This window comes from Lethenteron reissneri, chromosome 1, assembly GCF_015708825.2.
Source record: "Lethenteron reissneri isolate LAM-NWPU_2019-01 chromosome 1, ASM1570882v1, whole genome shotgun sequence".
NCBI classification, from domain to species: domain Eukaryota; kingdom Metazoa; phylum Chordata; class Hyperoartia; order Petromyzontiformes; family Petromyzontidae; genus Lethenteron; species Lethenteron reissneri.
The window spans coordinates 2,676,796-2,692,628 of record NC_083779.1 but is presented as its reverse complement, the minus strand read 5'-3'; the positions used below and the strand labels follow the sequence as shown (position 1 = coordinate 2,692,628).

Sequence of the window (15,833 nt, the reverse complement as noted above, 5' to 3'; positions counted from 1 at the left end):
GGCCGCCTGCGTGGTGGTGTTTACGCCAGGGGCACTCATTTGAGGCCGATACGACCTACCTAGGGGACGGGCCCAGGACAGGTTCAGGTAATCGTCACCGGTGTTGGTGGCCGTGAGCGGGAATCGGAACGCGGGTTGTGCGGGTTCGCGGTGCAGCGGAGCGCTAACCACTGCGCCACCGCTCCCCCCCCCCCCCACCGCCACCATTGACCCCCGCGGACCCCTTTCACAGGCCACTAAATGTCTAGGTTTTCACCAAACAAACAAAAATAAAATCAACTTCGAGTCCAAGCTAGCAACAGCTGTTTCCAACATACACCCCCCCCCCCCAGCTCCTTCCTTCACACCCACCCCCCCCTCCCAACAACCACCCCCATCTCTCTTTCGCTCACTCAAATCTCTCCAATTACACAGCTCTCTCCATCGCTCTCTCTTCTGCTTCTTCCCTCGTTGGCATTCGCTCTCGTAAAGATGCTCCCTTCCACTCTCCCCTTCCGCCTCTCCCGTCCTCCTCACTCATTCTTCACCCCCCCTGCAATGCAGATCTTGTTTTTTTTCCCCTCTCGCCCCCACATCTCGTTCGTTCTCTCAGCTCCATTCCTCTCTCTCCCTCTCTTCCCTCCTTTCTCGTTCTCTTTGGCGCTCTCCCCTCTCTCTCTCTCCCTCTGCCCAACTCGCTCTCTCCCTGCCACTCTCCCCGCTCGCTCCAAACCAAATACAACACCCGCATGTGACACTGGGTTGAAGGTCAGTGAATATGAATAAAAGGCCTCTATTGTACGCAGGGATGCTGCGCCAAAGTCAAGGAATCAAGGGCGCAAGTACAAAGGCAAAGATCGCCCGTGCCGCCTTGACAGACTGATGGAGCAAGTGCTGCTAGCGGGTAGCACCTATGAAGGCCGGCACGGCACACGAGGGGGTGGGTGGGTGGCCAGCACCACGCTCGCCCGCCTTTGTCTCTCCAGCGGCGATGTGTTTGCGGCACCCAGGTAACTCACGTCGTACAAGGAGACCGCGCACGAAATGTGGCGCGTGCACACGTCCAATATGTCGCCGCCGCTCAAGTTTCCCGCAGCTCCATTATTCAGCGCGAACACGAATGGGGTAATGGCTCCTAAGCTAATAAAGCGAGATTTGTGAGCAACGGCCGCTCGCTCGCGCTGCGTCGCGAGCCGTCGCGAGCCCCCCGAGATCATCCATCATCCCCCTCGAGGTCCATCGCCATCATCGCCAGCGCCGCCGCCGCCGCAGTCACCGCCACACATCACACTCGCCACCGTCGGCGGCTTGGTTAAGCGCGCAGTGTGTCATCATCAGCCAATGGGCGATGTGACAGCACGACTGTTTTACAGGTTAACAGGTTAACGTTGATTCAGATGGCCGCTCGCCATCGAACAAAGACGGACACCGCATCGCGCGGCGCTTTCACACGCTGGCCGTCTGAAATGCTCTTCCTTGCGATATCAGGAAGGCACTCGAGCTTTGGACTTTTAAATCGTCTAAATTGAGAACTAATTTCTTGAGAACTGCTTTTATGTTTAGTTTGTTGGCCTTCGCCCGCACCTCCAATTAGCACGGTTGGCTACGATGCAAAAGCAGTTCAACATACATGCCGGTGATGCAAGCGTCGAATTGCACGCGTGAGAATTCATCATTAGACAAAAAACAACAATGTTTGGTGAGGTTACATTGGCGGTGGTTTCGTCAGTTGGAACACTGAGCGTATTTCGCAAAAGTAAAAAAAGATTCTGCCATTCTTTTAATTTCCAAATTTGCGTAAGCACATTCATTAAGTTATTTGTTTCCGCTAGCGCACGCAGGCCGCGTGTAGAAACGTACGTGCACGCAAGGACGGTTGCCGTCACCCCTTGACATGCAAAGCATGCTGGGAACTTCTGTCGGTAATTTAAAAAAATATGTATTTCATTTATCACGCGCGGGGAGAAATGTTCATTACATTTACGCGTGTAAACATTTTATTCGGGGTGGAGAGAAATTATAGTAGCATTTAAATTATATTAAGAGAGGGATAAAAAAAAAACACGCAACACACCCGAGGCAAAAAAAACTACACGTGACCAAATAACATGTGACAATCGTAATTACTTCAATGCCGCGTTTCAATTAACCGAATTGACCATTTAGAAGGCAAATTACAGGCAACTAAAATTACACGCAGATTGTTGGCGATGTTTGGCAAAAAAATAAAAATAATCAATCCCCGACAGTGGCGCGGTGTCAGGACAAACCTTTTTCCCACCGGCGCAGTCTTCGCTTTCTTGATGGGACTTACCCGCGCGATCTTAAATGCCAACGTATGACGACGCGTGTTTGAACACACGTGGTTTATGCCTGTGTGTGCGCGTGTGTCAGAGGTGTTCGCTAACAGCACTTGCCCCAGCAGTCTGTTGAGGCTACAAGGGGCATCTTTGTCTTTGTCAGCGTGTAGTGGTAGCGGTTAGCGCTACGAACCCAGCGGGGACCCGGGTTCGATTCCCGCTTACGGCAAACACCGATGACGATTATCTGAGCCGGCCCTGGGCCTCCTCTAGGTCGACTCGGCCTCAAAAATGCATCACCGGTGTGGTGTGGTAAACATCGCCAATGGGGGAGACAAAGGCGGCCGGGCGTGGTGCTGGCCACCCACCCCCTCGTATGCCGTGCCGGCCTTCATAGGTGCCCGCTAACAGCACATGCTAAACAGTTAATCGATGCGGGAAATACTTGTCTTTGTGCGTGCGCGCACCTAGCCTGGCACGAGCGCCGTAGTGACGTCACCGCCACGTCGCGGCGAACGGCGGCCGATGTTGTTGTGTGCATGCATGCGTGCGTGTGCACATGTAACCAATTGTAACCCTTTAGGAGCTTGCAAGCAGAAGCAGCAATGTTGCAATGCATTTTTTGTCGGTTTGGTAAAATTAGGTGGTTTTGCGATAAGACGCGGCGATTGGGTATGGGAAGCTCGAAACGGTCTCCCGATTCGAATGAACAAAAAAAAATCGGAGTGGGATTCCCATCGCCTCCAAGCTCTCCGACCGCGGCCGTTGGGGGGGTCGCGCCGCCCACGCGCCTCGCTCTGCGCGACGGCAGCGTCCCCACGTTTCCCCCGTCCGTCGCGTGGCCGGGGACGCGGGGCCAAAAACGTCGGGAAGTCGCCAATTGCTGCGCCATCGAACGCCTCCATGGTGGCGGCGGCGGCATTGGGGTCACTTTTCGTGCCGACGCTCTTCGCCCGATTTTTGTTTCCACTATTCACGAGCGCCAGGTACTCGCTTAAGCGGGGGGGGAGGTGGGGGGGACACACACTGGCGGACGGCCCGGTTCGCTCACCTCGTTTCTGCATGAAGCTGAAGAGGTCGTCCAGGAACTCCTTCCTCTTGGGGTCATCGTCCAGCTCGTACAGCTGATGAGGACGGAGAGAGAAGAGGAGAGGTGGTCAATTCAAGACCGAGCCACGAGACCCGCGGACGGTGGCCGAGCACTGCCGCAAACCGCGACCCCCCCCCCCGGCCGGCTTCTAGAAGCAGAAATCGCTTCTCCATTACGGTCGACGTTACGTATTTTTTGGCAGAAGCCATCGAACAAGGGGGGGGCGGTCACACCGCGTGGCGTGGCGCTTTCACATGCGCTTCTGTGGCCGTCTGGAACGCCGCTCTTCCTTCCGATATCAGGAAGGCACTTTTAAATCGTCTGGATTGACAAAGTCACTTCTTTAGAACCGCTTGTTGTGTTTAGTTTGTTGTCCTTCTACCGATTAGCGCGTGGTTGGCCACGTGCTGTGCAAAAGAAGTTCAACATTCGTACGTACGTATAGGCAAGGGCACGGTACACGGCAATTGATATATTGAAACTAGGAACGCCACATCGTGAACAGAGATGATCCGTGCCTGTAATATCGGCAAGTTCGCCAGCATTGATTCAGGCAAGCCTGACTGCTGATGAGACGCTGTGTGTCGAAACCTCCTATTGAATTAGCGGCGATGAAATGACGCACACCCCAGAAGGCCGTGCGGCCGATGGGTTGCGGTAGAAACACTCAAAATCTTTGGAGAGACGGACTGTACGCGAAGGGGACATATCGTCTGCTTGTTTTGCTATTTACATACTTTCGCACAAAGACGCAAAACTATTATTATGCTGTGTACGAGCTGTCCACATTTATCTCATTGGCCTCTAGCGTGGTTAAATAAAGAGCAATTCGCTGGCCTGGAATTACCTCAAATAAAGAAAATGTCATTAAGATTCCTGCGGCTCGCATTGCATTTTTTACGTCGCCAAACAGTTAGAAAGTGCAGGCATTCGCGAGGTTATCATTAACATCGGTCATAAAAATGTAACAAACAAAAGACAAAGATCCCCCCCCACCCGTATAGCCTTAACAGACTTTTCTGGCAAGTGCTGTTAGCGAGTAGCACCTATGAAGGCCGGCACGGCACGCGATGATGGGGTGGCGCTATTTACACACCGCACAAACGTGCTCATTTGAGGCCGAATCGACCTTTTCGGGAAGGCCCAGGATACGGTTCAGACAACCGTCACCGGCGATGGCCGTGAGCGGGACTCGAACCCGGGTCGCTGGCTACGGAGCGCGGCGCACTAACCGTTGCGCTGTCGCTTCACACACACACACGCACATACGCGTGCGCACGCATCCGTACGCAAATGAAAAACTCAAAAATTTGCGTCAAGCGAACACGCGCATTTTCACAGCGTTCAAACGAATTGCCACGTGGCGTCTGAGGTTTCGTAACTTTTCACAAAGCGACGGACATTCACTCGAGGCCCGCTCGCTTTGCACAACTGCCGACGGAACGCGGCGAGATATTCAAGTGACGGCGTCGTTGGCTGCGAATTTCAGTTGTCATTTTTGTATTTTATTTTCGCAAAAAAAAACCCCAATTGCTCGTTTTTTTTACTTTTCCGTTGAAGCGCGGCTGGCCGTATCGCTGAATATGAATAAAATGCCTCGGAACATTCACGATTTACCGCCCCCACCCAACCCAAGTACGACAGAGTAAGAAGTAATTGCAATAACCCCCCTCCTCCCAAAAAAAGTGTGTTTTCTTTCTCCAGAATTGAAACTGAAGTTGCAAAATGTTGGAATTTCCCCTCTCGTGTTAATGACCCACTCCTGTTACTGACTGGACCCAACCTCCCACTCTCTCACTTTCCCCAAACTGCCTCCCCTCCTTAATCTCTCGATCCAAATTAAGGCTCTTCAGTTGGAAACACTGAGCGCATTTTGTAAAAATGTTCTTTTTTTTTCGTTTTAATTTCAAAAAATTTCCATTAGCGCATGAACTCGCCGTTTGTTTCTGCTAACCCATGCCGGCTTCGCGAAGAGCGTAACGCAACGCAAGGACGGCTGCCGTCACCCGCACATGCAAAGCACGCTGCGAATATCTCTCTCGCTTTTGCCGCATACGACGCTGTTATCTTATTTTTTTGCTTTCTACCCTGCATGCATCTTACGGGATGATGGGTGTCCTTAAAATGTGTATCGGCGAAAATGCCCCCATCCTCCCCTCCCCCTCTCTACAGGCTGTCTCACAGTTAAATCAAGAACACGAATCTTCCACGCGGTCATGGCCGGGAATCGAACTTGGGCCTTCGGGTTTTAGCGCATAAAACCGCTGGAGCGAGCCGCACGGCGCAACAACGTGGTCGAGGACGCCGAGATTTGCGGGGGGCATGAACGAGTTAAAAAAATAAATATACAAAAACACAATTGCCGCTGCCCTTGTTAATAAAAGTCCAAATCACACGCGCAATTTTATAATGGCCCTCGCCATTAAACGTACACATTCCTACACCTCGAATAACCTTCAAGTACCCGCGGGCGCGAGGCTGCCCCCCCCCGCCCCCCCGGCGACTCCGGCCGTGGTGCTTCCGTAACAGGGCCAACAAGCGCGCGAGATGCATTGGTGACCTAAATATCGCTCCCAAGAAAATAATATCTAATAAAAATAAGAATTACTTTTTTTACACAGCGCACTTTTTTAAGAGGCGACCTGGCCACAAATGATAGCTCAACGGGAATGTGGCTTATCATCACGTGGACATTTATATCAGCAGCCAAATGCTCTAAACGAGTGATGGTAATTTCTAAACGTGGGGGAGAAAAACTGGAGAAAAATCCACGCGATCACGGGGAGAGAGAGAGAGACACGCAAACTCCAAATATACAACAGGCATCGTCAAGGCCGGGATCGAACCCACGACCTCCTGTATACCAGGCAATGTAGTTAACATCTCGCCACCACGGCACCCGATTATTTATTTATCCAGGAAAGGCACACTGGGTCCAAGGACTCAGGAGGGCCCAATATTGACTCGATTTTTATTTTTATTTAAGATGCATTCAGCCAATTTATACAAATCTGAATTCGGATTCTGGACCTCGTCTGTCCGCTCACCCTTGAATGAGTTCCCGTTGCGGTGCGTGAATAATCAGCACTGAGGAAACAAAGACGGCTGCGGTTTCCCAACGCACACCGTCCCCCCCTTTGGTTGCTAGCAGACCATTACACAAGGTGAAGATTCACTCAGCTGGTTCAAACGATGAATCCAGGCCAAATAGGGTATTTGTTTTGTTCATGCACGTACGTTGCGTGCGCGCGAGCGAGCGTGCATCCACTGCCGTGAGACCGAGCCACCCATCCGTCTACCCCAACGCCGGTTTATTGAAATGTCAAATTATTGTTATTTTCTTTCTTTCGCTCAACGGGAATTTACTTCCCCGCGAGCGGGCCCGAGCTCTCGCTTACGCGCGCTCGCCGGCACAACGGCAAAGCGGCGTCGCACGGCGTGGTGTTTACCGAATCTCCCTCCGCGACCTGGCACGCCGTTTGCCCAACTTTGGCCAAAGGTGTCAAGGCAGGGGGGGGGGGGGAAGACGGGATTTATGAGTGTAAAGCCGTACGAACAAAAAACACAGTTCACAGGGTCCATTAAACAACCACAACGGTACACAGGAACGTCCGCGGCAGCAAACCACATACTCAAGATGACCAAGCAGACTCTCGCTCGTCTTGACTCGACAGATTTTCTCCGCATTCGGCGAAGGGGAACGCTGGAACAAGAGACGCCCCCCCCCCCTCCCTCCCCGCGTGCCCCCCACAAAACCCACCCTCCCCCCCACAACCAACCCAGCAGTGCGGAGGCTCTGTTGTGTACCTTAGGCCCGAAAAAAGTGGGCCAGTCACGGCCTAACAAAAAAAACCTCGGCAACGAACGGCGAAGGCGACGCTTAACCGTTGGGCCGTGTCGCCGCATACGATGATGACGACGATGACGACGATGATGACAATGATAACGACGATGAGGAAGACGATGACGACGATAATGACGATGAGGAAGATGATGACGATGATGACAACGATGACGACGACAACAATGACAACGACGATGAGGAAGATGATGGCGACGATGACGACAATGATGACGACAATGACGACGATGATGACAATGACAACGACGATGAGGAAGATGATGGCGACGATGACGACGATGATGACGACAATGACGACGATGATGACAATGATAACGGCGATGAGGAAGACGATGACAATGGCCACGACCATGAGGAAGATGACAATGATGACGACGATGATGATGAAGAAGATGATGACGATGAAGACGATGATGACGACGTTGACGACGTTGACGACGACGACGATGATTAGAAAGATAACCACGATGGTGGCGACAACGACGCAGCATTACAACCGGGTGGGGGGGGGGCTCGTTCTACGTGTGCCCGTCTCCAAGGGCAGTTTTTTTCTTCTTCAAAATGCAGGGCAAGTAACGGGTTTGGTCCCGGCAGCTACGTGCGCGCGGCGCTGGCGGCGGCGGCGGCGGCGGTGGTGGTGGTGCGCTGCTTGCGCTCGCTGTGCCGAGATTACTCTGGGGGGCGAGCAAAATTGCTCGCAGGACCAGGCTTTCGGTTACAGGTCCTTGTTCACGGTGATTTTACTCCCGGATTGGTTAATTAATTTGCGGGGGGTGGTGAAACTAATTTAGTCGAGGGTAATTATTGTTTATTGTTTACAGCACGCTCCGTGCAAACGAGAGAGAGACGTACAAAAAAAGGGTTCAAGAGGGACGGTCGACTCGCCAACCACACCCCAACCCATCAAGAGGATTGCCTCCCACTACAATAAAACTCGGAACCTATTATCCGCCTAATCCTATTATCCGCACAAGCTACGCAATGCTGCCCACGCGCACGCGGTGAGGCCCACTGAACTATACAGCTCCTTTTCAGAGGCGACCTGGCCACAAAAATGATCGCTCAACGGAGTGGCTTATCGTCACGGGCAAATTTATCGCAGCCAAATATTCGGAATGCGCGATTATAAATCTGGTGGGGGAAAACCGGAGGAGCCAGAGAAAAATCCACGCGACCACGGGCAGAGAGACACGCAAACTCCAAACATACAGCAGGTGTCATGATGGGGATGGAACCCACGACCTCCTGCGTACCAGGTGAGGTAGTTAACATCTCCTAGCCACCGTGATGATGATGAAAGAGAGAGAGATACGCAAACTCCAAATATACAGCAGGCGTTATGTTTCGGCCTCGAACCCACGACCTCCTGCATACCAGGCGAGGTAGTTAACATCTCCTAAGCCACCCTGATGATGAGAGAGAGAGACACACGCAAATTCCAAATATACAGCAGCAGGTGTGTCATGGTGGGGATGGAACCCACGACCTCCTGCATACCAGGCGAGGTAGCTAACATCTCCTAGCCACCGTGGCGCCACGCGATTATTGTACGGCGTTGTGAGATGCAGTTGACGTGAATGACGCTCTATAAAAACGTAAATCTTTGTTAATATACACGCGGCTACAACTTTGCGGAAGTCTAACACTATCCCACGGTTGTCACACGAGACAGGCCTCAGCTTCTTAGTGCTGGACGTCATTCCAGATGACCGCCTCCCACCGGTGACGGATTAAATGTTATTTCACGCAATTGATTTTAATAAATCACCGTGATGTATACTCCTTCGGCGATAGACGTTTATTCATCCTGTGACACGACGCCGATAGGGCAATTGGAATGAAACGAGGGGGGAAAGGCCGAAAGGAAATTATTTTGAAAAAAAAAAATTTTTAACAATAATTAACACGGGGACATTTTGAGCGTTGTTGTCATCGTTGTTGGTTGTCTTTGTTTCTGTTGCGGAGGATGAATGAAGCCGTTCGACCTTTGTAAATCGACGTTACGTTTGAGAGAACTTTACACGACTGCGATATCAAGCAATGCCTTGTCACAGAAGACGACGACGATGACGTTGATGGATATCTGGAGCCAATGATGTTCATGATGTTGACCGAGTTGATACTGCTATCGTGTTTATGTACTGTTTGTTGTTGTGACTTTCTTACTCGCCCCTACTGGAGCTTTACAGCTCATAGGATTCCTCCAGTACAAATAAATACACCGATTCTGATGTACAATGCATCTTAATGTCTATTTCAATGCAATTGTAATTCTTGCTGTCACAAACGCTCCCTATTTCCCACAACAGACACTTTGGCCGGGTCCTCCACGGCAACGGAGCTTTCTAAGCTCCAACATTCCCCGACCCGAAAACCAACCGAGTGACGTGCGAATTAAGTGCAATGCGCACACGTGGAATTATATAAAAAAAATTAAAATAAACGCGCGTTATTGTAGAACGACGATACGGCGCGCACTCGATTTCACATTTGCAATTCAAGTCGGGAGTTCGTGCATAGTAATATAACTGGCCTTGTCGCTGCGTTGACAAAAGCGACGCGGCGTATCATAGCATCCCGCCGTGAATATTAAGCGGCCGTTGAGAGTATACGGCGTTAATGGATGGATCCGATATACGATTTCAATTGGGAAATACAGCACAGGACTTCTGCGATTAACTAACGAGTTAGGCTCCAGGGGCTGTCTCGTAGTGGGCCTTACCTGGTAAAATAAAAATTTCAAGTTTTAGTTTTTACAGGTTCGTTTGGGAGGCTGGGCGTAGGTGGCACCTAGCAGGAGCCAAGGCCAATAGCTCTCGAACGATAATCATCGAACGATAATAATCGTTCGAGAGCTACAATCGTAACTCCAGCCACAGAAGCTGGCTCCATCTCAGGCTGCGACCCTACCAGCGAGCCGACCCGGTTAAACTTCGGGAGGTAAGTTGATGCCCGTTGATCAACGGCGACTACACCCATAAATGTTCAAATTTCAGCTTTGCCCACGAGCAGAGCAAACAGGCAACATCAAATGAGGCATTTGAGGGTCCACGTGAAAACGACATCTATTTAACGAAGCTCATCTTTCCGTCAATTAGGCTTAAAGTACTTCGAGGGCGAGCTGTGAAAGGGATCTGTATAAAAGTGTGGCGAGGATAACCACGACGACGATGATGACGACACCGATATCGCGTGACAGAATGGGGGCCACTCAACTGAGAGGTGGTAGGAGGAAGGGGGGGGGCATCGGTGGGCAGTGCCATACCGCATTCATTCCTCCCTCGCCGTATCGCTTGTTGCCACTGGTCGTCGCGATGCCCACCAACCACCGCCGCTCACCCGCTCACCCGCCCGCTCACCCGCCGCTCACTCGCCCGCTCACCCACTCACCCACCTGCTCACCCGCTCACTCACCCACTCACCCGCCCATTCACTCACTCACCCGCTCACCCACCCACTCACCCGCTCGCTCACCCGCTCACTCACCCACTCACTCACCCGCTCACCCACCCGCTCACCCACCCGCTCACTCACCCACTCACTCACTCGCTCGCTCACTCACCCACTCACCCGCCCATTCACTCACTCACCCGCTCACTCACCACTCACCCGCCCATTCACTCACTCACCCGCTCACCCACCCACTCAACCGCTCACTCACCCGCTCACTCACCACTCACTCACTCGCTCGCTCACCCACCCGCAAACCATCGCCACCCTGCCGCCCGCTATTCGCTACTTTGGTGCCTGGGAGCCAAGTCGTCGTCCCTACGTGACCCAATCCAACCCCTCCCCACCATTCGCTCGCCAACCAACCACCCACCCTCCCCACCCACCGCTCGCACACCCCAACCTCAAGCAACCCGCATCATCGCTTAGCTTCGGGGCCAACGATGTGAAGCAATAATAATGATGATGATGATGAAAAAAATCATCGGCTCCCCAAGCCCCCTTTTTTGCACGCAACTTGCTGTACACACAAACACGGGGGGGGATGATGATGATGGTGGTGGTGGTTGGGGTGTTGGCAGCGAGAGCACTGTTTGTGTCCCGCGGTGTGGCACCGTGCCAAGTCATATCCGATTATGGAGCCACGTGCGTTACTTAACGCAGCAGCAGCAGCAGCCAAACCGGGCAGCGTGCCAACATGTCATGAGAAAAACCTCTGGCGTGAGGTTAGCTCGGGTGCTTCCTCGGGTGGTGGGGGTGGTGCTGGTGGTGGTGTGCGGTGGTGGGGTTTAGTAGGGGTGAGCGAGCGTGCACGTTGTGGATTCTCTCTCTCTCGCTCTCTCTCTCTCTGTGTGTAAGGCACAAATCAAATGACGCAATTGAGTTGGCAAAAGCCGGCCCCTGGGGTTGGGGGTGGGAGCACAGCGATCGGAGTCGAGCAAGCGCACGGTAGCCGCGGATTTGGCAAAGTTCCACGTCGCACTTTGTGTGTTCTTTTTTCTCTTCTCTCTCTGCGCACCGAGGGGGGAAAATGATGTTTTTTTGTTTCTTCATCTGCTTCTCTTGGCCTGCAAAGACCCCACCACCACCACGTTGCCTCTCTCTCTTGCTCTCTCTCTCGCCTATTTATAGACACGCCGATTGGCGAGCGTGGTACCTGCCTCTGGATATTTCGTGTGTTCACGACCGCCGGCCACGTTTGACTTGTGAAATAAAATAACCGTGGGTTTTTTTGTTGTTGTTTGTCGGTCGATGAGTGGGGGGGGGGCTCACGCGAATTTTTGTAATCCGTCCGACCCCCGCGATGCAACTGGGCCGACGTGATGGGAGGGTGTGGGGTTGGTGGACCACGCGGAGATGGGAACAGATTGTGCGACCCAGACACCCAAGCTCCTGGCGTGCAGTGCCAGCGGGCAGCACGGAGAGCGGATAATTTGTTCTAGATTTGAAGCTTTCGTGACTGCAAGGATTCATATTGTTAGGTTTTTTCAGTAAAGTCACGTAGGTAAAAAATTAAAATTAATAAAAGTAAAATAAAAATCACGACGTTTCGGAGGCAACACAAGCTTCCGTCTTCAGGTGGAACCGTCACAGCACGATAGCTGTATCAAGTGATTTTTATTTTACTTTTATTAATTTGAATTTTTTACCTACGTGACTTTACCGAAAAAATCTAAGAATAGTGAATTTGTTGTTGTTGTTGTTGGCAGATGACACGCGTATGATGTGTCTGTTGAAATTCTTTCACGGCTCGCTTTGCTGAGCGCAGTAAACGACATTGTGAGAAATAATTTGGCCAAGAGGTGGGGGACCCCCCCCCCCGACCCCCCGTGGCCCCAGTGACCAGCAGATGATTCAGCCAGCACCGCCGAAGAAACCTGGGTTCGACTCCAGGCTTCCGTCCCGAGTTCTCAAAGTTTACCAATTGACTGCACACACACCAAAAATTTCCACCAATTTTGCCTGCATGCCACAACTTTGAAAACGCAAATGTTTTCAAAAAAAAAATTGGCACGGCATACATTATTTAAGTGGGTAATTACACTGCCGTGGTTAAAAGAGGGCTTTTCTAGCGGATTCATGGGGCAAATAAATGCGTGACGCTACACTTCAAGGCTTCTCCGATAACAACGTTGTGAGTTCACTGGATATCAAGCATTGAAGTATGCGCGGTGAAGTATGCCCCTCCACCCCCTGCGTACGTACGTAAGTTGAACTTCTTTCGCACCGTACGTAGCCAAACGTGATAATCGCAGGTGCAGTGTTGAGTCTATGTGCAGTGTTGAGTCTATGGTGCAGTGTTGAGTCTATGGTGCAGTGTGTTGAGTCTATGGTGCAGTGTTGAGTCTATGGTGCAGTGTTGAGTCTATGGGCAGTGTAGAGTATATGTGCAGTGTTGAGTCTATGGTGCAGTGCTGAGTCTCTGGGCAGTGTTGAGTCTATGTGCAGTGTTGAGTCTCTGGTGCAGTGTCGAGTCTATGGGCAGTGTTGAGTCTCTGGGCAGTGTTGAGTCTATGGGCAGTGTTGAGTCGATGGTGGAGTGTTGAGTCTATGTGCAGTGTTGAGTCTATGGGCAGTGTTGAGTCTATGGGCAGTGTGGAGTCTATGTGCAGTGTTGAGTCTATGGTGCAGTGTTGAGTCTATGGTGCAGTGTTGAGTCTATGGGCAGTGTAGAGTCTATATGCAGTGTTGAGTCTATGGTGCAGTGTTGAGTCTCTGGGCAGTGTTGAGTCTATGTGCAGTGTTGAGTCTATGGTGCAGTGTTGAGTCTATGGTGCAGTGTTGAGTCTATGGTGCAGTGTTGAGTCTATGGTGCAGTGTTGAGTCTATGGGCAGTGTAGAGTATATGTGCAGTGTTGAGTCTATGGTGCAGTGCTGAGTCTCTGGGCAGTGTTGAGTCTATGTGCAGTGTTGAGTCTCTGGGCAGTGTTGAGTCTATGTGCAGTGTTGAGTCTATGTGCAGTGTTGAGTCTGTCTGTGCAGCGTGTATGTACGTTGAACTTATTTCGCACCGTACGTAGCTATTCGAGAGGTGCGGGCGTGGGTGGTAGAAAATTTGACTGAAATCCACGCGTAGGCCCTAATCGAGCGGGTGCTGTAAATGATCACAACCGTTAAAGACATCAAAAAAAATTCCAGCTTAGTTTGAGCCTGTCCAGTTAGGTCCGGGGTTGTTGCCTCCACACCCCCCCCCCCCCAAAAAAAAGAATTTCACATGTCCGTATAGCGCAGCTCAAAAGCTAGCATTGTAATTGGTGTTTAATACGCAATGAAGGTACGGTTATAGTGTTCTATGGGGGCTTGCGGGGGCCGAAGAGGATTGGTGGCAGTGGGAACATTAAAAGGGGGGCAGGGGGGGGGGGTTGGGGCGAGGGGAAAGAATGTGTCAATGACATTTTGAGTCGCCGAAGACAGCGCCGCCTCTCCGGAGTGGATTAATAAAGTGTGCCTATATTTATAAGGCACATATTTCCCTTCGGGTACATTTCATTGCAGTTGCCTCATTTGACCAGTGGGCCGGCCCTGGTGAGGTGGGTGGGGTGGGGGCCCGGGCTCCTGGGCTCCCTGAAGCGTGAACGACCGAAGGGGGGCGCAGTGCCTCATCCCACCTCGCCGAGTCGCCAACGCCGAACGGCCGATGTGGGGTTATCGAGAGTCAGAGGAACCTTTATTTATAGACTGGCGGAGGCAAGGTTGAGGAGCAGGAGCAGCAGCAGTAGGAATCTGATGGGAGCTGTGAAGCAGTTTTTTTGTTCTTCAAATTAAAATTTAAAAAAAAATGTTGTTACAGATGTCCAGTGAGAAAGGGGGCTGCGTGCGGGGTTAGAGAGTTTACAATATGCGCTCGGGAAAGTTACGAAGCGGTTCCGGGCCAAACAATCTTTGGGGGTGGAGGGGAGAGGGTTTGGCTACGTACGGCGCGAAAGAAGCTCGGCACGCAGTGCGTACGTGTTCGCCAGCAACGCTTGCGGCCCTTGAAATGGGGGAACAAAGTATAATCGGCGACGTTTTGGGCAAACGCCACCCTTCACAGCGCATGCACTAACGGGCCTTTTCCCATGGCGAGTGAGAAAGGGCCGATGCCCGAAACGTCGCCCGTCGTTTTAAAATGAAGACCACGCGGCGTCACCATTGACGGTTCGAGTTTGTTGTTGTCAATTGCACTTGTGTACCACCGTCGTCAACGTAGCGGCGGCGGCAACAGCGGCATAAATGAATAATGGTTTTAATTGTGACGGAAAAAATGAATCCCTGGGTCTCAAACACTAACGGCAAGAAAAATTACGTGTAAATCAAACGAAGAACATCCACAAGATGTGACGACCTGGCAAAGTGGGTAAAACCGTAGATTGAAAATCTGCGAAATGCCAACGTTGTATAGTAAACCGGCGAAGATGATGGAATTGGTTTGGGAGGCGTTCCGATGAAATTAGTCCTCTACCCCGGTGCCAATAAAGTTCTACAAATATTGTCACGGACTGCACTGCACTCGTGCAAGCGGCGGCTGTGGCGGCGATAAAAGTTGTTGACTGTGGTCTGTCAATAAAACTATTTGTGACTGAGGTGCGCGACATTTGAGACCGTGCACCATGTCGTGAACGACCGCCCCAAACGGGGGCACATTCAACGGCGATGTGAAAGAAATCCACGCGGGCTACTCCTGAAGCGGACCAACGGATATCAAATCTCGACATCGATTTGTAGTCTTTTGCAATCCGCAAAATGCCATACGAAAGAAGAAGATGAAAATTCAACAAAATGTGGTCTCACAGGCACAGTGCACGTAACCACCAGTAAATTTCGATTTAAAGCTTTCGTGACTGCAGGGATTCATCTTCTTGGTTCTTTCGGTAAAGTCACGTAGAAGGGATGTAATAAAATAATAAAAATAAAACATAATAAAATTTCGATTTAAAGCTTTCGTGACTGCAGGGATTCATCTTCTTGGTTCTTTCGGTAAAGTCACGTAGAAGGGATGTAATAAAATAATAAAAATAAAACATAATAAAATTTCGATTTAAAGCTTTCGTGACTGCAGGGATTCATCTTCTTGGTTCTTTCGGTAAAGTCACGTAGAAGGGATGTAATAAAATAAAAATAAAACATAATAAAATTTCGATTTAAAGCTTTCGTGACTGCAGGGATTCATCTT

General features: G+C 51.1%; 1 protein-coding gene across 5 annotated transcripts in view; it reads right to left on the bottom strand.

Moving 5' to 3' along the window:
• The window catches only part of ARID3A (AT-rich interaction domain 3A), a 306,578-nt gene that overhangs the window by 119,028 nt on the left and 171,717 nt on the right, over positions 1-15,833 (bottom strand). For all 5 annotated transcript variants that reach the window (XM_061557738.1, XM_061558016.1, XM_061557851.1 and 2 more), the window contains one exon: positions 3,331-3,403. In XM_061557738.1, the coding sequence (XP_061413722.1) occupies positions 3,331-3,403 (73 nt within the window). The remainder of the gene's footprint in view (positions 1-3,330; positions 3,404-15,833) is intronic.